Source organism: Vicia villosa, unplaced genomic scaffold (genome assembly GCF_029867415.1).
Source record: "Vicia villosa cultivar HV-30 ecotype Madison, WI unplaced genomic scaffold, Vvil1.0 ctg.000758F_1_1, whole genome shotgun sequence".
Taxonomy (NCBI): domain Eukaryota; kingdom Viridiplantae; phylum Streptophyta; class Magnoliopsida; order Fabales; family Fabaceae; genus Vicia; species Vicia villosa.
In genome coordinates this window covers 443,847-469,342 of record NW_026705339.1, presented here as the reverse complement: position 1 = coordinate 469,342, position 25,496 = coordinate 443,847, and the positions used below count along the sequence as shown (strand labels likewise).

Here is a 25,496-nt window from a genome sequence, read left to right as displayed (position 1 = left end):
AGAAAATACTGAATTTTATTATATCAAAAGATGATCTTTGACTCACGCCAAAAGTGTTTAATACAGAAGCAAAGAAACCCTAACGGACTTTTAATCCAAAACATAAATAAAATAGAAGAAAGAAACCCTAATGGACTTTTAATCCAAAACAAAAATAAAATAGAAAATTGCGAAAAAATATTAAAATGTTGTTTTTGGGCCTTAAACAAACTCACATGACTTAAAAAGTCTCCCTACATCAGTCTCCTACACCACTGAAGAACTCGACCCCGAGTTCTCTTCTTGATAAAGAGACTCATCTACTTGATATTCATGAATGTAAGAAACATTGAAAGTATTAAATATATTCATTCGAGAGAGCTACCACATAAGCATGATCATTAATCTTTCGGGTCACTATGAACGGGTCATACTTACGTGGTTGCAACTTGCTCTAAGTACCAACCAGAAACCCCTCCTTACGCGAAAACACCATCACATCGTCTCCCATATTAAAAATTTTAAATTTTTGGTGTTTATCTCGTATATAAGACAAATTGTTTGGTAACTCATATGCAGTCAATTCCTTGAAATTCTCTAGGATCCATAACACTTCTTTTGAAATTAGTATTTCCTCCTTTACAATACTCATAACCCTTTTACTCACCGCTTGACATAATAATGAAGTGTCTTTAACTACCTCATCAAGCTCATTTTCACTTTGTGTCATCACCAAGAAACTAGACTTATATCCTCTTAGATTCTTATCAAAGTGCAAAACAAGAGCCATAACAATTTTATGTTATCGCGTCCTCGATAAGTGATATCATTTCAATCTGCCAAGGTCTACCAAGTAAAGTATGACAAACATCCATATCAAGAACATTATAAAGCACCTCTTCTCTATAATTTTTTCCGATGGAGATAGAAACTCTGGAGGCCAGTGTTACTCGAACTTGGGAGCCCTTGCTTACCTAATTGATGGTGAAATTCAGGTCTTCAGATTCCATATGTCCTATGACTTATTGGGACATCTGTTCTGACACAACATACAACAGACAAATATCCGTGAATGAAAAACAATGCTGGAAAGTAATTGAACACACAGAATTGTTAACCCAGTTCGATGTACAACAACACTTACTCTGGGGGCTACCAAACCTGGAAGTAAATCCATTATTAGTAGTATCAATTCAAATCTCTATGCAAACAACCTCTGATTTAGTGACTTCTCACTTAATCCCTACTTGGTACAACTTCTACCTAAGAACTTCCTAGATAAGAGAAACTCATCTCACTTCCAATCACCACAGTGATGTCTCACAATAACTACCCAAGTCACTGATATTGACGGCCCTTTACCACAATATCCAAGTACAACCAATACATGATTAAGACTCCCTTAATCAACAAATACTCGATCTTGATTAAAAGCTTTAATCGAGAACAATATCTTGAACCACAAGCAATACATACTTAGATAATTGTATCGATGATACCTAAGTAACACACATACATTTAATACTTAGTAGCTTATGAATGCATGGCAGAACTTATAACTCCATAAACAAACATGCTCTTCTATCAATACGATATTAGAGAGGCTCACAATAAAAGGACAAACTCTAACCTAATCTCGTAAGTTCTACTCGTCAATGAACTTGTAACTTGCTATTTATAGCACACATCTGAACTAGACACGGGCTTCAAAACGTATTAGGGAGATTGCTAGAGATCTGCAAAATATTTTCCAAGAAAATAGATCTTAAATCATTAGTTTCCTAAATATTCTCCAAATTTAGAAACCAATCAAATCTCTTTAAATAGATAAAATCTATTAACCTTAGATTAAGCGTTATATATTAGATTGCATAATATTCTCCAAATATTCTGCATCTGCAACAACTTAAGCAAAATCCAAAAGCCCAACTTAACACTTAGTCACAATGTTGGATGGTCATACATAGGACATCTTGTTCGACATATTATACCAGATGCAGTAAATAGAACATCTTGTTCAACATATATTTTCTGCAATGTTGAAACATTCTATCTAACATGTTGCTATCTAATTTGTTTTACTAAAATTAATGTCAACCATACAAACAGAGAATCTACAGATCGTGTATGACTTCTCATGGGGTTCATAGGATTATGTGGATAACTTCAAATAATCTACCAATTTCTGTGACACCAGATTCTTCGTGCTCCAACTATCCACAATCAGATTACACACATTGTTCTCGACAGAACAATATGTTTTAAACAAATTCTTGTGTTGCCCTTTATTTTTCGATGCTAGTAAAATTCTCAACAACAAGAAATTTACTCTCTCATCATATTCTTCCTATGCAAACTCAACTCCTGCATATTCTTCCGCTAATCCTTAGTGTTTTCAACTGCGTCAGAAATAGGCAATGAAGGCGTCATAGAGGTCCTTCTATGAGTCTATGCTCTCATTTAGAAAGATCTTAAACCACATCATTGCAACTCCGATTAGGGTTAGTGCGAAGATCTTACACTTTACTGCCCCTTAGACATGGTACATAGTAGTCCAACCTATTGTCTATATGCTTAATGTAATAATCAAGATCTTTTGTTCTGTCATAACTCTAAAGCTTTGGAGGCTTCTCCAATAACCTCAAAATTCTTCTATCGAGGATGCGGGCAGATAATAAGTTCTTTTTCCACTTTAGAATTAGAAATTCTTCGTCATACCTTTCTATTCTTCGAGGACACTATGTTCATGAATGATGAGAATGATGAACCTCAGAAGGAGTATGGTTATCCCCCATCCCTTCAGGGTTAGGTGGAGGAGTCGGTCTTGAGCTGGCAACCTCAAATCTTTTCCTCGTGATGATAATGTTTTAATGGAGACCGACTTAAGTAGAACGACTTGATTGCACTGGGATATCATTTCTGGCACATTGTTATTCCTTGGTGTCACATGTTGCAGACTGTCTTTAATTCTGAATAGCCTTTATGCTAAGAATTGTGAATTCTTTTGGTGCACCAGGTTATAAACGTTGTTCAGTAGGTCAGTGGCTCCTTGTACTCCAAGATTTTCTTGTAACAGCTGAAGGTCGAAGAGCATTTTTTATCTTGGTATTAGAGGTAGTTGAGGAGTCTATGTGATGGTTCGCCTTGATGAATTTGTTGTGTAGATCCAAAGAACAGGATAGCCCAAACACTACGCCGTACAAGAGCTTCTAGAGCATTTTTTTTGCTTTTAGAGCGCTTAAAAGCGCTGCCATAGCCAGCACTGCCGTAGGTAAAGACAACACTTTTTAGTACACCAAAAGCGCTCTCGTAGCATCCCCTATAGCAGCCCTTTTTTCAGAAAAGCGCTCTCGTAGCATCCCCTATAGCAGCGCTTTTTCCAGAAAGCGCTTTCCTAGGTAGCGCTTATTTTATCTTTTATGCTTTTTTTATTATCTTAGGCAGCGCTTTTAATTAGAAATTGCTTTCGTAGGTAGGCATATGTAACACGATGAACTGACTTTAAAGAAATGTCGCGGTTAAGCAAGAGTCGCCACCGACTTTTATTTTATCCAAATTAAAGAAAGGCTAAAAGAACAGAAAAACCTTTTAAAAGAAATTTTGAGTTCGGGGGGTAATTTATACAAAGGGAAGGTGTAAGGCACCCTTTGCATCCATGGTTTTCCATGGGCTCTTAATTGCTTAGCTCACTTTGAAATGTTTGAAAATGTTTAGAAATGAAATAAGACTTTTAGCTTGTAAATAAGCGTAGCCTTTTTTAAGGTTTTTGAGAAAAGAGTAGAAAAGGATTTAAACCAGAGCAAGCAATTAGGAGGTAATTACCTTAACATTGTAAAAGAGTTCTTTTATCCTTTCAGGGCTATCCATACCATAGGAGGGTAGGAAGTCCTTTTATTTGGAGGTTGAAGGGTCGTCGTAGTTATCGTTCGCCATAAGACTGTCCCTGCCATAAAGAGGGCAGGTAGTCTAAGGGAAGGATAAGAATAGTCATTATTAGGCAACCAAAGAGGACACCTCAGCAATCGAAAGGGACTATCACATCATATCGTAGGCAACCTCGAGGGACGATATCATATAATCGAAGGCAGCATCGTAGGGACTTATGATCTTTAGTGATGAGAATGAACTGAGGGCAACATTTGCTGAGGCGTCCTCGTATCCGAGGGACTTGACTATTCTGCACTGAAAAGGCAACAAGGCAACAGGCAACAGGAAACAAAAGGGGTTACCATAAAAGGTGTGTGGGTGCACAATCACGTGATTCAATTCAGATAATTATCTTATAATTAATTATTCTAAATTTAATTCGAGGTTTTCACGCCCTAAATTACGAACCACACAGTGATAATATAATGCATAACTGTTTAAGTGCCTTCAAGGCCACACAATACAAACCAGGAGCAGTTACAAAATATATAGCCATGGGGAAGGGGAAGAAGCAATAATATAACCCAAATAAAACAATGGGTTAAACACAAGTAATAATATAAGGGTTAAAAAAGAACGAGTTTAGGGTTACCGAAGGTTCGAGCTTTAATCGGTTGGTTAACCCTAAAAATCAATGAAGGCAAAATAAAAGGGGTGAGTGTAGGAGTAATCCATTGACTATTTGAGGTAAACCCTATTTTGGGCAAAAGGCAAAATAAAAATTGAAATGACATTTGAACAAGAAAAGAATTAGAAACTTAGCTTTCGATCTGATATGGCGCATGGCTGAAGGATTTTTTATTAACCCTGAAAAATTAGGTAAGAAGAAGAGAAATTTTAGTGTATTAACTGATCTACAACCCTGATTTATCGGGATAAATCAGGGTTAGAAACCATTAAATAATTAAAAGATTTAAATAATGCCAAAAATTAAAAAAAAGGTCGAAAGTTCGATTTAATATGTCAATTAAATAATTAGGGGATTAAATCCTAATTATTTAATCGATTAAAAAACATTTGTAAAAAGAAAGAATTGAATTTAAGATAAAAAACAATTATGATAAAAGAAATAAAAGAAAAGGAATAAAAAGAGTTCATATATTAAAAAATAAAAGAAATTATAAAATTCTTAGCTTATGATCATGTGTGGCAGGCTGGTGGGGATGCATGGTGTGCCAGCACGTCATGGGACGTTGGATCTGCTTGGAAACTGCTCTGATGGTTGGATTTGATAGGGGTACAGCGCATAGATGTGGACAGCACGTACCAGATCAAGAGGTTTTGTACTTCATAAAAATTAATGTTGGCGTGAGGGTTGAACCCCCAACCTTGGTTTCATGCAATTCTCTCGCCACCAACTCGTCCACGCGCTTTGCTTGTTTGTCACATGGTTTCAATAGATAAAATATACAATAATAATTAAAGGAAAAAACAGACGCGCGAAATTTAAATCAGCCAACAGTATGAAGACACATCTTCATCGTCCTCACCCAGCCGTCGTCTTAGACCTGGGTTTTACCTACAGACATACTTCCGTCGCTACAAGCCTGCAAGCACACAAATCCTTATACATGCAACAAAAATCAATTCTAAAACCATAGATGAATTCGTTTCATCATCCTGAACACAACAATGGCCCAATTTTGGGCTAATTTTGCCTGTACCTGAAAGCCCTAAAACAAAACTCCAACCCTAATAATGGCACATCACTCAAATCAATATGTAAACGCAATTCAATTTCCAGAATCAATCAAAACAACATACCAAACACAGATATGCAATTCAAATTCATGAATGATGCGTACAATTGCAGAATCGAGTTTGAGAAATATTGAACAAACCGTGAGTTATGGAGGATGGTTCTTGGCTCTGTGAATGAAGGTGAGGATCAGTACAGCTTCAGAATGGTCCATAGAACACGTCAGAGTCTTTAAATCTCCTTGAATCTTCCTCAATCACCAAAAACGATCTTGAGTTTCTTCTTGGATTTTGAAGACTTGAAGGAGCTTTTTGACAGCAGAATTCGTGACCTTGGGGTTTGCAATTGATTGTGTTTATATAATGAAGGATTTAGGCCAACTAATTTGGACAAAATCCAATCAAATCCTTGATTTGCAAATCTTGATAACATGGTTCATGGTGGTTTCTAATTTTGTCAAATTTCACATCCAATCTTTACCAAAATTATTTTGCACGAAATTAAGTAGAAAATATGCTGATTAGTCCATTGAATTTGATTGGAAATCAAATCCACATTAATTCTTTTCCATGATTTCTTGAATATTTGATTTTAATCACCCTTTAAATGAATAAAATTCTTATAAAATCAAATAAATTATATAATTTCGTGGCAAATGGATTTTGGACTCTTGGGTACTTGTAGCACAAGATTGGGCCAAAAAAGATTGGGTCCCTTTACAAGAAAACTCAATTTGAAGCCTTTTATTTCCCATTTTCTTTCTCAAAATTGTCCAACTTTGACAAGGCATATCTCCCTCAATTTTTAAGATATGGAGGATTTCTAGGACTTTTTGAAAACCTCAAGATGTCCTCTACAAGCCACTTTGGAAGCATTTTTCCATTTGAAGAATTTATCTTGATGATATGGGCTTTGACAAAAAACTGCTTTTGGTTGACTTTCAAAAAGGACCTATAATCTTTTGATCCATATCTCTCAAATGAAACATTTTTTAGACTTTGCATGTGAGAGACAAAGTTGTAGAGAATTCAATTTCCTTCAAATTGAGCTTTGGATGGAAAATTTCTGATGTTTCATGTGAAAGTTATGGCTGGTCAAAATTCAGTTGACTTTTAGTCCAAAAAAACCCTAATTTAGAAACTTTAGGTTTTGTTGATTTCTGAACTTTCCTTGATGAATCATGATCAATCCTTGATCAAATGATGAATGATACTTCAAAATAAGGATGTTGACAAAAAATCAGGAGTTTTGACTGTACTTTGACCACAGTTGACTTTTAGGTCGAACTAGTCGACTGTTGACTTTTTGAACAATTAACTGGACAATCCTTGGAATTGAAACTTGTACTTTGCCATAGGGATAGTTTGAAGCATCATAGGCCATATGAAATCCATTGGAGACTTTGATTCATTGATTTTATTCAGAGAAATCAAAACCCTAGTTCCTTGAGCCATTGTTTAGGAGGATGTGTCTTTGAGCTTTGAACTTTGGTATGAGCTTGAATAGGAGAAATGAGATGGGCAAATTTTGGGGTATGACAGCATATAAGAGCGTTTTTAAAAGCGTTGTCGTTGCTAAATGCAATATTTTAAAGTGCAACCTGTAATTTAAGCCTCGCAGTTCGACCTGTAATTTATATTTATTTTCAACCTGTAATATATTTTCAACCTGTAATATTTTCAACCTATATTTATTTTCGACCTGTAATATATTTTCAACCTGTAATATTTTCAACCATAGGTAGGACATTATATATCATTATATACCAATATAATACCATTATAATCCAAAATAAAATATATACACCATTATAGTTCAATTCACATGTTTACAACAGATACATATAACTAAATCATCTCTAACAATAACTAAATCATAATATAAGCCCGAAATTCTCAAAATCCGACAAGCGCACGGTCCTGGTCCTACAAAGTATGAACAGAACAACACGGTCAATTAAACTAACTTTGCAGAAACATCAACAATATTATTAGCAACAATTTCATGTGATTTGCAACTCAATCGACCAATGTAATGTGTCATCAATCCAGTCTCAAATCAAACTATCAACACCACTTATTTAAGAATCAAACTCAACAACAACAAAAATAAAGTTCAGCACTCTTATTCAGCAAACAACAAACTTGATTCATATAACAACATCATCATCGTCAATTAATATTAAGCAAAATGAACCAACATCCACCAAAGAAACTCAAACACAAAGTCATTATCAAAATCTGTCACACAGTAATGTATTCATAAAACGTTTCACACAATAATGTATTCATACCTATATGAATAGTCGCTGAATATAAAATTGACACAATTCCTCTTTGATTTCTTCCAACTTAAGTCTCGTGTAAGATGCAGCATAGAAGTTATCAAAGTATTACATAACAAAAACATAATATGCATGATTTAGTTAAATGTAATAAATTATAATAAATTATCCTAAGTTACAAATTCATACCGTGATTGGAATCTCTAATTGATTCGTTTGAAGGATTTCATTCAAAAACCTCAAAACAAAGTATCCGCAATCTGTACTGTTTCGCTGTTGCGGACACTACATAGAAAAACAAATAACATTTTATATTTGTCTTGTTTTATCAAGTAGCATAACTATTATAAGCAAAATTGTGAAAATTAATGTACCTGCACTTTGATCCAAGTAATGTTGTTTGATTTAGTCTGGATTCCTGTGCGTCTCTTTGACTTCGGAACACTTGTATTGATCTAACAAAAATATAAAAGCATATATTTAGATCAATCTCACAAATAATTAAATATATAAATATACACGAATATTTAGAACGATCTCACTTACCTATCAATCGTTGACTTCATAGCCGGATAATTGGTCCACTCACCATCTACCGAATTCAGAAAATATACCACTTATTTTACAGGGTTGATAGCAAACAACAACCAATGTGCTCTATAAATTAAAACAAAAGTTTATATAAAAATTTTGCTACGCAAAAGAAACAAAGATTAGATGAACCAAGAATGAAAAACTAACCCTACTGGTCGGGTATTATACGCCCAAAGAAACAGACTTTCTGTATTGCCGGTGGTCATGAATCTATTGACTAAGCGATGTCTAACTGAATCCGGTTCCGTAGCAATTGTCTGTCCGCTGCAATCGGAGGAAGACACAAAATGGAATCTGTTTGACAATTCAGTCCCGCGCAACACTTTGTCATACAACAACCTTAAATAAAAACATAAATAAACATTAGACTATTTTCATTGAAATGTGTAAATAAATTGTTCAACTAATTAAATAATATATTCATCGGATTACCGGATGTATGAGTGAATATTACCGACGCCTAATTGGTCATGCGTAAAAATCTCTTTCATGTCATCTAGTGCAACCTTTTCGAGGAATTCAATACCAAAGACAGCTTCATCCATATTAATTTCATGGAAAGCACCTGTCGTCAAATCTGACATATCAACAAGTGTTCCGAGCGTCTGCCGGTATCGAGGCACAAAAGCACCTCTTTTTGCCACGGCCTTCAGAGGACCCTTTCCCTTAGGTGGTACGCTACGAACTTGCTGCGTCACTTGTTGTGACCCTCAAGCAGATACCTAAAAATCATATAACTTAGGTAAATTATAAAATCATGCAGTTTTAGATTCAGATCATATATTAACACTTTAAATGTACCTCTTTTAGTGATGCAACAGACTCGTCCTCCTGCAAAATCCCTTTACCCTTAATTGCGGGTTTTATAGGAGTAGTCTAAAATTATCATGTAAAAAATAATTAACGTAGCGGTTCAGAATTGACTTTCGAAAACTAAATGATTCATAATGGTTTTCAACACACCTCATCACCAATGAAAATGAGGTCTGAGGGCCATGCAACAAATGACCTTATTGCATCTCGCAACAATGTTGTCTCTGAGTCCATGTCAGGTACCGGTAGCACCGCATCATGATCTAATACAACATCAACTGATACTTTCAGGTGTCCATCCGGGAGCGGTCTATGGTGAAGTAAATCTCCCAAAGTGTTGTGCACTTTTCCCTTGCCAACTAGGCGATAATCCGGTGACGATAAGTATATTTGGCAAGATGAAATGCCCTAAACCAATAATAAATATAGAGTCATTATCATTACAAAAATAGAACAATTGTAAGAAAAAAGAATTTATAATTACCTCGGGAATTTTTTTTTGGCAGCTGATACTAGCTTTATCACTAGTTTCTTTCACCGATGAAGTATGTAGAAAATGCTCCATTATAACATGGCAATCATGCGTCTTTAAACTCTTTAACTTGAGGTCTTTCATGGACACAAGTCTTCTAATATCTGATGAGTAGCCTTTTGGAACTTTAACTTCACCGAGGAACTTACACAATGTTTTCTTCTCCTTTCTAGATAGAGTGTAAACAGCAGGTAGCAGATATGTTCGTCTTCCTTTCGTCACGGGTCCCAATTCAGTTCTCATTCCCATGTTTACCATGTCCTTCCTCATGTTAAGGCCATCCTTAGACTTTCCTTGTATATTGAGTAACGTACCAATAACACTGTCAAATACATTTTTTTAATATGCATAACATCGAGAAAATGTCTTACGTACAACGACTTCCAATATGGAAGTTCAAAAAAAATTGACCTCTTCTTCCATCCACCCTTGACAAGTAAATGTGCAAAAGGCTTGCCAAACTGAGTGCTCACATCTTTCACCTTTTCAAAAATTTGATCACCTGTCAAAAAAGGCGGGGCACTACGTTGTTTGGCCTTTCCATTGAATGCTTTTCTCCACCCATAGTAGTGATGATTAGAATTTAAGAATCTACGATGACCGAGAAAGACATTCTTCTGACAAAGATCCAATTGTGTCATATCGGTTTCATCTTCACAAACAGGACACGCTTTTTGACCTTTATTGTTGTACCCTGATAGATTTCCGTATGCTGGAAAATCATTAATTGTTCCAAACAACATCGCCCTCAAGTTGAAACTTTCTTTCCTATACCCATCATAAACCTCCACACCGTTCTCCCACAAAAACTTTAAATCTTCGATTAAGGGTGTCAAGTATACGTCTATGTCATTCCCTGGTTGTTTAGGCCTAGAAATTAACATAGATAACATCATGTACTTACGCTTCATACATAGCCATGGAGGTAGGTTATAAATAATAAGAATCACAGGCCAGGTGCTATGCGAGATACTTTGAATACCATGCGGATCCATTCCATCAGTAGACAATGACAAACGAAGGTTTCTTGCTTCTTTTCCAAATTCAGGATAATCATTATCAACTTTCATCCACTGTGGTGAGTCTGCCAGATGTCGCAACTTTCCATCAATAATTCTTTCATCTGCATGCCAAGTCAAGTGTCTTGAATCGGTTTCACTACAATACATGCGTCTAAATCTCAGAATTATAGGAAAATACCATAAGACTTTTGCAGGAGACAACTTTTTCTTATATCGAGGGGCACCGCATTTAGGACACTCATTCAACGCTGCATACTCGTTTCGAAACAAAACACAATCTTTTGAACAGGCATGTATCTTATTATAGCTCATGACAATAGAGGACAACATCTTTTTGGCCTCATATGTTCGATTGGGAAGAACATTATCCTTTGGTAGCATATCTTTCATAAGGGCTAATAACTCTGTGAAACTTTTATCCGACCATCCATTGTCCGCCTTTAAGTTGTACAACTTTAACACCGCAGACAATCTTGTGAATTTTGTACAACCATCATACAACGGTTTCTCTACATCGCTTACTAACCTCTCGAACATTTTGGGAAAATCCTCAAGATCTTCTTCAAGCGCTTATGCAATCTCTTTGACTCGGTCATAATCGTATGTGTTTGTGCAATCGTCATTTGAAGCATACGTCATATTATACCTCGACTCAACATTCCCGTTACTTTTCTCACCATGCAAATTCCAACATGTATAACTTCTATCAATTCCAAACCGTAGTAAATGTGATGCCAACTGAACCGCGTCAACCTGACCCCCATAACAGCAACCCAAGCAAGGACACGTCATTCGACTCGGGTCTTCAATGTGCGCAACCGCAAACTTAACGAATTTCGATACCCCTTTCTCGTACTCTTTCGACAATCGATTTGATTTCATCCATGTCTTATCCATGTCTTAATTAATCTAAACAAAAACAACTAATTAAGGCACAACACAGTATATACAGAATGAATCCGGAGCAATAAAACGCAACATATATATTCAGGCAATTTCAGACAAATTCATCACAATACCAGTAATTTGAGAAAGAAATTTACCTCGGATCTAATTTTGTTAATCCAGTCACTTTTATTCCATACGAATTACAATAAGTCTCATACCAAATATAGCCCCATTGCTCACATTCTACTCAATTGCCATAAAACAAACAATATGCCACTGCACAAAGTTATACAGAACTAAACTCATCAATTGTAAGACTCTTAACACCCCTTCATGCTCACTCCTAAACTTGTGTAGTGTTACCCGAGTAACTTGAGAGACTCTCGTCTAATGAGACTCTCAGCACATCCTCAACCAAAACATCCCTCTCAATTCTCAAACATAAGAACACAAATACATAAGCATACACACAGAAAAGTTCTAGGAAGAATGATTGAATAAGATTGCAATGAAGGAAAGACTAACCATAATCGAGAGGAATATAATAAAGTGAATCAACAGTAACATTAACAGGGCCATAAGACCATTCACAGCCTCAATACTATCCGGACTAACCCCAAATCTCATGGTTCTTTATTATCCAGCAATTTCTTTGGAAGTCTAACCAAATCCCACACGTAACTCACAGTATAAAATTGAATAATCAATATAAATAAACTAGGAAAATACCTTCTGAGTTGAGAACGTAGAATATATGGTGGCTCACGGTTTTCTTCTCCGATGGCTGAGATGGTGAGTTTTCTGAGTTGAAATGGTGGGCAACAATGTTCTCTTTTGGGCGACGATGGCAACGATGAATGGTGGCTCACGGTTTTCTGAGATGATTTCAAAGATTTCTGAGTTTTCTGCGATGGCAAGAGAGAAAGAGGGAATTAGGGATTTACGAGGGCAAACGCGTTTAGTATAATTTTGTTTTTAAAAATTTTAATTTTAAAAAAGCTATGACAGCGCTTCTGAAAAGCGCCTTCGTACCTAGGCTTTTACCAGCGCTTTTTAGGATAAAAGTGCTTTCGTAGCCTTACACCTATAGCAGCGCTTTTAAAAGCGCTTTCATAACCCCCCTATAAGAGCGCTTTTGAAAAGCGCTTTCATATCCTCCCCTATAGTAGCGCTTTTTGAAAGCGCTTTCGTAACCCCCCTATAAGAGCGTTTTTTTTTTCCGTGTTTTTTAATTTTGTTTTTAGCGAAACCTATAGCAGCGCTTTTTCCTAAAAGCGCTTTCGTAGGGGTGCTGCTAAAAGACAAATTTGGCGTAGTGAAAATGCTCCTTAACTAACTCTTAGTGGAGAAAAATCTCGTTGCACATGGTTAGAATGACACACCGCCAGAACTAGACTGCCTTTTACTTGAGAAGAAGGAGGAAGAGGTGGAGCCTTAGCAGCTTCAGCGACTGCTTGTTGTTGAATTGTAGATCGAGTAGCTTTTGATGCTATCATGCTTGATAAATCTAAGGATGTATCTATCGAAAGAAGATGTTGAAGCTTCAAGAAGGAAGATCAAGAAACGGATATCTGAACCTTTAGAAAAAAATATCTGAATTTCTAAATCAAAAGAAATCTATGTGTGAAAATTCGGGGGAATCAGAGGCTGATTCTCACAGACAGAGCTATTGCTCGGTTCAAAAATATAAATGATCGGTGAAATGGTGAGGTAATGCTTTGCTACGACGAACTTGTGTTTTCGGTGCGACAAAGTAGAGGTTGATCTGCAAGATAAACACTTCAACACCCAAGTCAGTGAGGGAATGAAAAGTAATGTAAGAGTGAGAATGAATTTAAATACCTGAAAATGATACACTTTCTCTCTTTTATAGTTGAAAGGGTTAAAAAAGTTTGCGAGAAGTGCTAAATGTAGTGTAGACAACTGTTTGATTAATACATCCGCGAACGACATTGTCTACTTTAGATGAGAATGAAAGAACATCGATTCATCGCATTTGCTTCTTTTGTTTTGTCTCTAGAACTTACGTCTGGGGACCTTATGAGCGACCCAAAACAACGAAAAAATTTATGGACCGGTAACTAAAAAAAATAATCATAGGTGTATTTAAGTTGAGTATTTTCATACTTTTTTTTATTTTCATCTTAAATATATCGATAACAAAAACTTATCATTCATTCCCAATTTGATTAAGTTAAAAAGCCACATAAAAAATGTATTAATGGAAAATGATGTTGATTAAAAAAAAGGCTCGTATAAAGTAAATTTCATCATACTTAAAATAGGCCATTAACCAGAAAGAACACCCATGAATTAAATGGCGGAGGTTGATAAATAAACCAACAGAACAGGTAGGAGTAACACCTCTCTCTCAATAATAAATGTCTCCATCTACCAACTGCTACATGAGTTAGCGCCAACAACACAACACAACACATCGTGTCTCTTTCTACTTGTCTCTCACACGCTTGCCTCGTGCGAGATAACTAGTTGTGTGTAAATGCGGTAGTTATGGTAAGCTCAGATCATTGTTAATGGTGGGGTCTACTCTCTCTTTCTCTCTCTACAGACAGCTATTAACAATGAGAGTGAGAGAGAGAAAAACCTTGTTGTAATAGTCCCCACTTACTTTTGAATCTTCTTTCACTCCAACCTTTTTGATCTCTCATATTATGCTTCTTTTTCATCTTCAAATGCTTACACTCACCTTTTGACTCTTGTGGATATGAAGAACTTTAATATGTTGCTCTTGTTCATTCTTCTTCTTTGTAAGTCCTTCTTAGTTCTTGCCACTTGATTGCTATAAATGGCTATTTTTTGTTATTGATTTGTTTGAGTGATTGTTAATGGGTTGATTTGTTGTTTTGTTTTTGAGGAATTCATGTGGGTTTGGTGATTTCTTAAGTTGGGTTTTTTGTTTTTGTGGAGGAGTTTTGTTGGGGTTTGAAATTTGAGCATTGCTAAATTTGGAATTGGGTGTGTGTGAATTTCATTGTCTTTTGATTGTTAATGATGGAATTTTGTTTGGTTCTTGGTTTCATGAACACTACTTAGTTGCATTATTCTATGTTTGTGTTTCTCTTGCTGTTAATTTCTAATGTTGGTTATTATGAGGTGGGATGGCCACAGTTAGGGTTTTGGAATTATTTTTGGGTCATTCTTGAATTTTGGTTTCAATTTAGCTGCAGATGATGATGTGCAAAACTAATTCATTTGAAATAATGGATATTATGTATATAGATGTTTATGTTTTAGACTATCTAATTTTAGATAAGCAACATTCTTGTTTGTGGTATGGAGTGCTTATGTTTTGCGAGAATGTTTGGGCGAACTTATGTAAACAACTTATGACATTGTTTATAAGTTATTTTTAGCTTCTTACCATAAGTTTCCTAGGGTAGCTGACGAAAATAGGTTATAGCTTATATGAAAACAATTTAAGTTTATTTTATCTTTTACTATGGAAATAGGTTATACGTTAGTGCTTATCGTGATAAGCACTATAAACTTCAAATAAGTTGTTTATCTAAACAGGGCCATTGTAGTTATTATTGATCTTTTACTTTGGGTAGAAGCATGGTCCTTGACAGAACATTATGGCGAAAGTTGATTCATATAGCCGATCCATCCTAGTGGGATAAGGCTTAGATGTTGTTGTTGTTGTTGTTGTAGTATTTTGTCTAGTCGCTAGTGGCTGAAATTTCACCATATAAGTGAAATGTCGTGGGTTAGAACCCACACTCTTACATCTGATGTCCCTGCACAGCTATCAACCGAGCTGGCTTAACATGATTATTATCGATTATTTTATCATATTGACAAAGGAGCTTCTATGATATCGGCCTTATTGCGCCAACATTTAAGTGCTTATCATGATGTATATTGAAGTTTACTTTAGTCACTCATGAACTTTGTTTTCTCTTATTTGTATTTTGGCACAGGTTCGCGTGAATCCCACGGCAGTAGAGTTGATCATGCTCAAGGTCACATTCAATTGGATAACCGTGTGGGCTCCATGTTGCCCCAAATCGCACCAGTTGGCGCTCCGCAGGGACTGCAACCCTTTCTTCCTCTTATTGCGCCTTCACCATTGACTCCATTCACCAATATTACCACCCCAAAGTTATCAGGTCATTTTCTAAATAATCTCTCTGGTCATTTTGGATTTTCAATGATCTCTTTTTCTCACTCTTTATTGATGTTTCTTTCAGGACTCTGCACTTTGAACTTCACCACTGCCAAAAGTTTGCTAAGCGTGACGGCAATTGATTGCTGGGGATTTTTCGCGCCTGTTCTGGCTAATGTAATATGCTGTCCGCAATTGGAAGCCACTCTCACTGTTCTCGTCGGTCAATCCAGTAAATATACCAATGTACTTGCCTTAAATGGGACCACTGCTAAACATTGCCTTTCCGATGTGGAGCAGATTTTAATGGGACAGGGTGCAAATGGTGATCTGAAGCAAATATGTTCGGTTAATTCTTTGAATCTCACGGAGGCATCTTGCCCGGTAAAACATGTGAATGATTTTTATGACATGGTGAATACTACTAAGCTGCTTAGTGCTTGTGAGAACATTGATCCCGTGAAAGAATGCTGCTACCAAAATTGCCACAATGCTATATTAGAAGCAGCTACAAAAATTGCATCAAAAGGTTCAAATGTTTTGGACTCAGACGCATCACATGTTCTACCTGAACATTCGATTCGGGTCAATGATTGTAGAAATATAGTACTCCGGTGGATAGCTAGTAAGCTTGATCCGTCTCACGGAAAGAAAGTTCTTAGAGGACTGTCTAATTGCAATATCAACAAAGGTAATTCGTTTGAGTATAATGTTATATTTTTCCCAGTGATGCTAATTCTTCTGGCTCCTTGATGCATCATTTTTGCTTAAATCTTCTACGTTTTCTGCCGCAGTTTGTCCACTTGTTTTGCCTGACGCAAAGCATGTTGCCCAGGGGTGCGGTAATGGGATAAGTAACAAAACAGCCTGCTGTGGTGCCATGGAAAGCTACGTGTCTCACTTGCAGAAGCAGAGTTTCATCACTAACTTGCAAGCTTTGGGTTGTGCAGAATCTTTGGCAATGAAATTAAAAAAGTTGAAAATCGTCGATGATGTTTATAGTCTTTGTCACATAAGCCTTAAGGATTTTTCACTTCAAGGTTTGTCTTTCTTCTCTCTTCACATCAGTATGCAACACAACAACACTTAATTCATATAAATTTCATGTCTGATGTTAATGTTTCATTTTTTCACCCTCCTTGTTCAACTTGGTGTGGAAATCAACAATGTGGATGCTTCAGTTGCAAATCAAGGTAACTACATAATGTTATGTCAATATATTATTTGCAAGTATCACCAGAAATTTGTATGTTTAATCCTTCTATCAAGAAGGTTCTGTGACATTTAATTGATCTGCATGTATGTCATGTTAACTTGCTTGCTTATCGCATGTATTTAGCCCATAGTATTTTATCACATAGATTGGCACTCGTGTTCCCCTCCTTTTTTGAACTTCACGCTTACTCATGTCAGACTTCTTTTCGTTGAATCAAACTTCTGTGTAGTTTCATTTCTTTATCATCATACAAATCCTCCATCACAGGATTCTTTAGTACATTGACAATGTGTTTTCTTCTGCATGTATTTGGTATTTTCCTCAATTGAAAATCATACGCCTCAAACCCATAATTATATCCCACCTTCAGGCCTTTAAATTGATCACACATTTATTCATCCGAGTCTACCTTTTTTTGGGACCATATCTGAATTATCAAAAGCACCGGACCCGTCAAACTTTAGCTTGATGTCAGTGTGCAACTTCTTCCCCTGCAAACTCAATAGAATTAGATACAAAATTGTTACATTAATGATAGCAACCTAATCTTAGGGGGATCTCGATTGACGGCCAGTGTTACTTGAGAGCAACTGTGATAAATCCTCGGTGGAGGGTGTTGTACTTGCAAACACTTAGACGCTCAGGTCAGTGAAAGATTGAGGTGAGTGATAGGTAGTTAGAATAATGCGTACCTTTCTCTTGAGTGCAAGGACCTTGATGAAGTCAACGGACTTTTTCAGGAGTTATGGAGGAAAATCCCGGTGTGGTTGTTGAGTGATTCCTTCCATGATTGGTGGATCGCCTCTTGATCTTCATTAGGCGTTGATTATTCTAGGAGGTGAAATGTGCGTGTGCTTATGGACTTTGGGTGTAAGCTTCCTTCTGGATAAGCCTTGACCCAGTCTGGAACACAACTCTTAAACTAGAGAGTATGATTCGCCTCTAGCTAGGGATGACTTTCAGGCCAGGCCATATTTTTGAAAAGGTCAGGCCATGCCGAAAAAAGAAGCTTATAATAGGAGACTCAAGCGTTAAAAATTTATCGTATACTAGACAGACTCGGGACTTCTAAGGGCTAGCCTGACCTATTCCCACCCCTACCTCTAGTACAACCAAATGTTCTCATAGTTCGTGTTCGCCATTAAGATATTGACACCGGTAAGAAACCACATCTTCACTCAAAATCTTAAAACATTAGGTATACGAGTCTTTTCAATTATAAAGTATTCAACTTCAACTCTTCCGTTCAATGTGGGACATAAACTCACATTTGACACATAACAAAAAGTACTAAATGTATCTACATGCTTTGGTGGGACTAATTGAAATGCATTTTTAATTTATTTCTACATGCTTCAAACAAGTCACTCAGTTACTCTTTATTGTATTCTATCATTTAATGTAATGCTGTGAATTGACTTGTTGCATTATCTTCCCTAAACAGAATATGGCTGTCTATTACCTAGCTTGCCTTCAGATGCTGTTTTCGACCAAACTTCTGGAGTTAGCTTCATTTGTGATCTAAATGACAATATTCCAGCTCCCTGGCCTTCTGCATCTCAAGGATCTTCTTCAACGTCGTGCAATAAAAGTACGCATACCCTCTTTGAGTGAAAACTATTTCTTTTTCATTTGTTTGACAACTCTACCTTATTGTAACTGCAGCAACTGTCATCATACCTGCTCTTCCGGCTGCTGCTGCATCTGGCCAAAATTGTAAGAGAATCTTTTCAATTTATTTGGTTTATTCAGTAATCTATGAAATTATTAAACACTGTTTAACTAACGTTACTGATATCGATGATTTTATTTTTCATGTTATGCAGGTCTCTACAGTCGCGACGTGCTGATATTCCTTCTTGTCAATTTATTCTTTCTCGTGATGGCACTCGTGTAACTTACGAGAGCTTTCTTGTTAGTTAGACGCAGCTTTACTAGTCCTTCAACGATAAGGGCTTTCGAATAGATGTTAATGTCAAAGGCTAATTCTCATTAAAATGTAGCTGGTTTTATGGCCGAGAGGTCCGAGTTGGAGGTGAAGCCCGATATGTTTCTGATCCTTATTGATTAATGATTATTATGTGCTTTGTGCAATAATTTTTTTGTATATATGAAATTTAGAAAGCATAGGTTATACAATAACCTACATGTCAGAGATTGAAATGTATACCTGAATTAATGTTGAAGTTGGTTTTGTAATTAGTACTTAGTAATTAGTACCTGAATTATATCTTTCTTTTTTTATTTTGCTTAGAGAAATGTTGATAGGCCAGAGCATGTTAAGAGGAACCTAAACCAAAACCATGCTTTGACAGTCAACACTGAACTGAACCACTCGATGCCAATTTGGGTGATGATATGATGGTGTTTACAAAAATGGTTTGTAAGATACAGAATTAGGTAAATCTGATCTATAAACTTGAGCTGAGGTATAATAATTAGTGTTGTTGAAGATTGTTTGATGGCTCTCAAGAATGATTTCGTTGATGATTATGCTGAGGAAAACACTGTCTAATAGGGGTAACAGCGATGAAATGCCTAATTGCGTAATCGATACTGACTAAATGTGTTTACGTGTTTCTGACTCTACTTAAATGCATTACTAGCCTAATTGCGTTTCTGGTACAGACTAAACGTATTTATGCAATTCTGACATGACTTAATGCATTGTTTGCCTGATAGTGTATCTGATACAGACTAAATGCATTTATGTGATTCTGACACGGCTTAAGCGCATTCCTTGCATGACGTCTCATCTGAGGCATACAAAACACATTTCTACGTAGCTGGTGCACCCCCGTTCAGATCTAGCCGGTGGAGCACGAAGACGTCCACTTCGATCCGAGCTAAGCCTCGGGGGAAAGGGACGAAGAACCTACCCTTGGCCGGGGAACAATCCTCTATGATGCATAGCACAATACAAAGATACAACTATATCATGCCAACTTCGCCATAGGGTACACCAGAAACTCTCCAAACACGGTCTGTGGCGCTTGAAGATGAAAGCCCTACTGGTTCAGCAGGGTTGTTTGGAAGCGTTGAAGGGAGAGGCAGCCATGAATGCTGCATTAACGGCAGCGGAGAAGACGACTATGATTGAGAAGGCACACAGCGCAATTTTGTTGAGCCTTGGTGATAAGGTTCTCAGGCAGGTATCAAAGGAGACGACGGCATCAGGGTTATGGGTGAAACTTGAAAGTTTGTATATGACCAAATCGCTGGTAAATCGACTCTACCTGAAGCAAGCTTTGTATTCATTCAAGATGATTGAAGACAAAGTATTGGCTGAGCAGTTGGATATGTTCAACAAGCTGATTCTTGATCTTGAAAATATTGATGTGAAGATCGATGATGAAGATCAAGCGCTGTTACTATTGTGTTCTTTGCCTCGATCACATGCTCACTTCAAAGAAACTCTCTTGTATGGAAGAGAGTCCCTGACGTTTGAAGAAGTTCAATCAGCCTTGTACTCTAAGGACTTGAATGAACGAAAGGAGCATAAACCTTCGACTGTTGGCGAAGGTTTGGCCGTTAAAGGAAAACTCTTACGAAAGGATGGTAAGTTCGACAAGAAGAAAGGCAAAAGCCAGTCGAAGTCTTACAGTGGCGAAGCATCTGGCATTCGATGCTATCATTGTAAGAAGGAGGGTCACACAAGAAAGGTGTGCCCTGAACGCCTGAAAGATCATGGAGGTAAGGATAATGGCAATGCAGCCATTGTTCAAGATGATTTTGAATCATCTGATGTTCTTGTAGTTTCAAGCAGTGACTCGAGAAGAGAGTGGATTATGGATTCAGGGTGCACTTGGCACATGACTCCAAACAAAGACTTGTTCGAGGAATTATGTGATCAAGATGGTGGATCAGTATTGCTGGGAAACAACAAGGCTTGCAAGATTGCAGGTATTGGATCTATTAGATTCAAGCTCCATGATGAGTCAATAAGGTTGTTGACTGAAGTCAGGTTTGTTCCTGATTTGAAGAGAAATCTGCTTTCTCTTGGTGAATTCGACAAGAAAGGATATGTTTTCCAAGGAGAGAAAAGTATCCTAAGAGTCATGAAGGGTTCGAAGGAAGTCTTGAGAGGCGTGAAGAAACAAGGCTTGTATACCCTTGAGGCTGAAGTTGTAAGTGGTTCGACAAATGTTGTCTCCACGAAACCTTTGTCGAAGACAAAAATCTGGCACATGAGATTGGGCCATGTCAGTGAAAGGGGTCTGGTCGAATTAGGGAAAAAAATCTGCTTGGTGGAGACAAAGTCGAAAAGCTGAAGTTTTGTGAACCCTGTGTACTTGGAAAATCTTGCAGAGTGAAGTTCAACAAAGGCAAACAAAGAACACATGGATCCCTTGATTACATCCATGCTGATCTTTGGGGGCCTGCAAGGTGTGCATCACATTCAGGAGCAAGATATTTTCTATCCATAGTAGATGATTATTCCAGAAAATTATGGGTATTCATCCAGAAGACTAAGGATGAAACTTTTGAGAATTTCAAAAGTTGGAAGACTCTGGTTGAAAATCAGACTGGCAGGAAGGTCAAGAGGTTGAGAACCGACAATGGCCTTGAATTTTGCAATGAGGCATTCGACAGCTTTTGTGCTGCCTTTGGTATTGCAAGGCACAGAACTACTGCAGGTACTCCACAGCAAAATGGTTTGGCTGAAAGATTTAATCGAACTATTTTGGAGAGAGTCAGATGCATGTTGACTAGTGCGGGGTTAAAGAAGGTGTTTTAGGCTGAGGCTGTTGCGACAGCAACATATCTGATAAACAGATGTCCTTCGACAGCGTTAGATATGAAGACACCTGACGAAGTTTGGTCAGGACATCCACCAGATCTCGACAAACTGAGAGTATTTGGCTGCATAGCCTATGCTCACATTAGGCAAGACAAGGTCGAACCTAGAGCTCTGAAATGCATGTTCATGGGATACCCAGAAGGAGTCAAAGCTTATAGGCTATGGTGCCTAGAGCCAGGTCACAGGAGGTGTATCACCAGTCGAGATGTTGTTTTCAATGAAGCTGAAATGGCTTTTAAGAAAACTGATGATGTTGGTCGAAGTACAGAAACATCTGACGAAGAGCTGGAACAGGTAGAAATTCCTGTTGAGGTGGAGCATGTTGATGCTGAATTGCATATCCCAGATGAAGTCGAAGAAGAAGCAGAAGATGCTGAAGTTGAGGAAACTGACGATGACTACCTATTGTCGAGAGATAGGTCGAGAAGAGTCATCAAGCCACCTCAGAGACTTGGATATGCAGATCTTATAGCTTATGCCTTAATCTCTGCAAGTGAGGTTCTAGACGAAGAACCTAGAGACTATAAGGAAGTTATGAGGAGTCGAAATAAGACTGAATGGCTGAAGGCCATGGATGATGAGATGAAATCTCTTCATGATAATCATACTTGGGAACTGATCAAGAAACCTGTTGGGGCAAGGTTAGTCAGCTGTAAATGGATTTTCAAAGTTAAGGAAGGAATTGAAGGAGTGACGTCGAAAAGATACAAGGCAAGGTTAGTTGCAAGGGGTTTCACTCAGAAAGAAGGTGTCGACTTCAATGACGTGTTTTCTCCTGTTGTGAAGCATAGGTCCATTCGAATGTTGCTTGCCATGGTGGCACAGTTCGATCTTGAGCTGGAACAGATGGATGTGAAGACTGCGTTCTTGTATGGTGATTTAGATGAAACGATCCTGATGAGGCAACCTGAAGGGTATGTCGAAAAGGGGAAGAAAGATTATGTGTGCAAGTTAAAGAGATCTTTGTATGGGCTGAAACAATCTCCTCGACAGTGGAATAGGAGATTCGACAAGTTCATGGCACGCATAAGTTTCATTAGAAGTCAGTTCGACCACTGTGTTTACTTCAGATTTCGACCTGGTAATTCATTTGTTATTTTGTTGCTTTATGTGGATGATATTCTCATAGCAAGCAACAGTGTCGAAGATGTGATGAGGGTGAAGGCTGAACTCAATAAGGAGTTCGATATGAAGGATCTGGGAGCTGCTTCCAGGATTCTTGGAATTGACATTCGAAGAGATAGAAAGAAGTCGAAGTTATGCCTATCTCAAGAGGCATATCTACGGAAGATTCTTGAAAAGTTTGGTATGTCGAATTCGAAGCCAGTTGTGACTCCAACAAACCCTCAATTCAAGCTGAGTATTGATCAGTGTCCCAGTACTGATGTCGAAAGAGCCTATATGAATAGCATCCCATATGCTAATATAGTTGGTTCTTTGATGTATGCTATGGTCTGTACTAGACCCGACATAGCATACGCAGTAAGTCTTGTAAGCAGGTACATGGCGAATCCTGGAAAGGCTCACTGGCAAGCATTGAAGTGGATTTTAAGGTACATAAATGGGTCTCTGAATAGAGTCCTAATTTATGGTGGAGCCTTGGGTGAAGATAGTAAAGCAGTAATAGAAGGATATGTCGACTCTGATTATGCAGGTTGTATGGATTCCAGGAAATCTATTTCTGGATATGTTTTCACTATGTTTGGCACAGCAATTAGTTGGAAAGCAACACTTCAGAAGGTTGTTGCTCTATCAACCACTGAAGCGGAGTACATTGCATTAACTGAAGCTGTGAAAGAAGCATTGTGGCTTGAAGGTTTTGCGAAGGAGCTGAAACTTCAAGGTCGAGGTATCACTGTTAAATGTGATAGTCAAAGTGCAATACACCTGTCGAAGAATTCAGCCTATCACGAGCGAACTAAGCACATTGATGTGAGGCTGCATTTCGTCAGAGGAGTAATCGAGCGTGGAGAAGTCCAAGTGCTGAAGGTTTCGACTGAAGACAATGCTGCTGATATAATCACCAAGACATTGCCGAGTTGCAAGTTTTTCCACTGTATGCAGCTGATAAAGCTGCATGAAGAAAGCTAGTTTGTTCCCTTGATGTTGTAGAGTTAGATCCAAGGTGGAGATTTGTGAGATTTTGGATCGAACTCTAGTATGGCCGAAGGGTAGCTTCTTGGTTCGACAGGGTTAAGCATGAAGTCGAAGGTTGTTCACATGCTTGTGTCGAAGATGCTAGGGTTGTTAGCATGTTAAATTAGGTTTTAGTGTTTAAACCCTAATTTGTTAAGTTAGCTTGTTTATTAAGTTGACTTGTGTAATGGGCCTTGTGGAAAAAGCCCATTAGTTAGTATGTTAGGTTTTATTATAAATAGCATACTAGTCTCTCATCATTGCTAAGCTGCAAATCCTAATTTAGGGTGAGAGAGGTTATTTGTTATTCTTGTAAACTTGTAATCTTGTTTTAAGAGAAAGTAAAAGGATAGCAGTTATAACCAATTCTTGTGTTCTTATTCTCTTCCCTAATTCCCTATTATACTTTGTTTTTGGTATCGTTTTTCACAACAACAGGAAGCGGTAAATACAACGGAAAAGTATAGCTACCAAAAATGGTAACTAACATAGTAAATGTTGTTGGTGGTATTCTAGAGGTGGTATGTGATAAATTATGGTGTTGCAGGATTCTGCAGAGGAAAACTGGTTTTTGACACTTTTTGCACTATACTTCCACTGGTGGAAGATATGCTTTAAAACTGCACCAGACACTTTTCTCACTATACTTTCCACTGGTGGAAGATATGCTTTAAAAATGATATTTTATTGAATTCACCACCAACTGCTCTGTCTTTCTTAACATTACAAAGCCTTTATATAGGCTTGAATCAAAACTGACTTAGAAGACAATAAGATGATAATTAAGATGAGGACTCTTTGGTTCTCTCAATCTTAATATGATACAATTCTAACATAAAGACAATCATTATAATGTGATGGTTACACTTCTTTCATAATGCTCACTAATAGTGGTGGTTACAACACATTAATTTTAACACTCCCCCTTAATGTGTTGCTCTTTAACTCCCATTGCTTCTCTAAGTTGCTGAAATCTTCCTCTTGGTAGTGCTTTAGTAAAAATGTCTGCAAGCTGCTCTTCTGAATTGCAGAACACTAACTGCACATCACCATCTTCGATCACACTTCGAATGAAGTGGTGCTTTATATTAATATGTCTTGTTCGACTGTGGACAACAGGATTCTTCGCCATGGCTATTGTTGATTTATTGTCACAGTGAAGCAGCAGACTTTCTTCTTGCTTTTCTCCGATATCTTCAAGTATTCTTCTCAACCACAATGATTGTTGTGTAGCCAAACCAGCTGCCAAATATTCTGCTTCAGCTGAAGATTGCGCTACAGTGTCTTGTTTCTTCGAACACCAAGAAATTACTCCTGAACCCAGGCTGAACACATAACCAGAAGTGCTTTTCATGTCATCAACACTTCCAGCCCAATCACTGTCACAGTAGCCTTTAATTTTGAGTTTAAAACTCTTTTCAAACCTGATTCCATACTCCATGGTTCTCATGACATACCTTAGAACTCTTTTTGCTGCTC

General features: G+C 37.4%; 1 protein-coding gene across 2 annotated transcripts; it reads left to right on the top strand.

Moving 5' to 3' along the window:
* The first annotated feature begins 14,053 nt into the window (after positions 1–14,053).
* LOC131631022 (uncharacterized GPI-anchored protein At1g61900-like) lies at positions 14,054–19,305 on the top strand. Of its 2 annotated transcripts, XM_058901788.1 has the most exons (8): positions 14,054–14,506; positions 15,680–15,868; positions 15,950–16,555; positions 16,659–16,904; positions 17,046–17,057; positions 18,525–18,671; positions 18,746–18,796; positions 18,907–19,305. In XM_058901788.1, the coding sequence occupies exons 1-8, from the start codon at positions 14,464–14,466 to the stop codon at positions 18,975–18,977; spliced, it is 1,365 nt and encodes a 454-aa protein (XP_058757771.1). In that variant the 5' UTR covers positions 14,054–14,463; the 3' UTR covers positions 18,978–19,305. The 2 variants fall into 2 exon arrangements, with proteins under 2 accessions (XP_058757771.1, XP_058757772.1); XM_058901789.1 differs by lacking the exon at positions 17,046–17,057.
* The last annotated feature ends 6,191 nt before the right edge of the window (positions 19,306–25,496 follow it).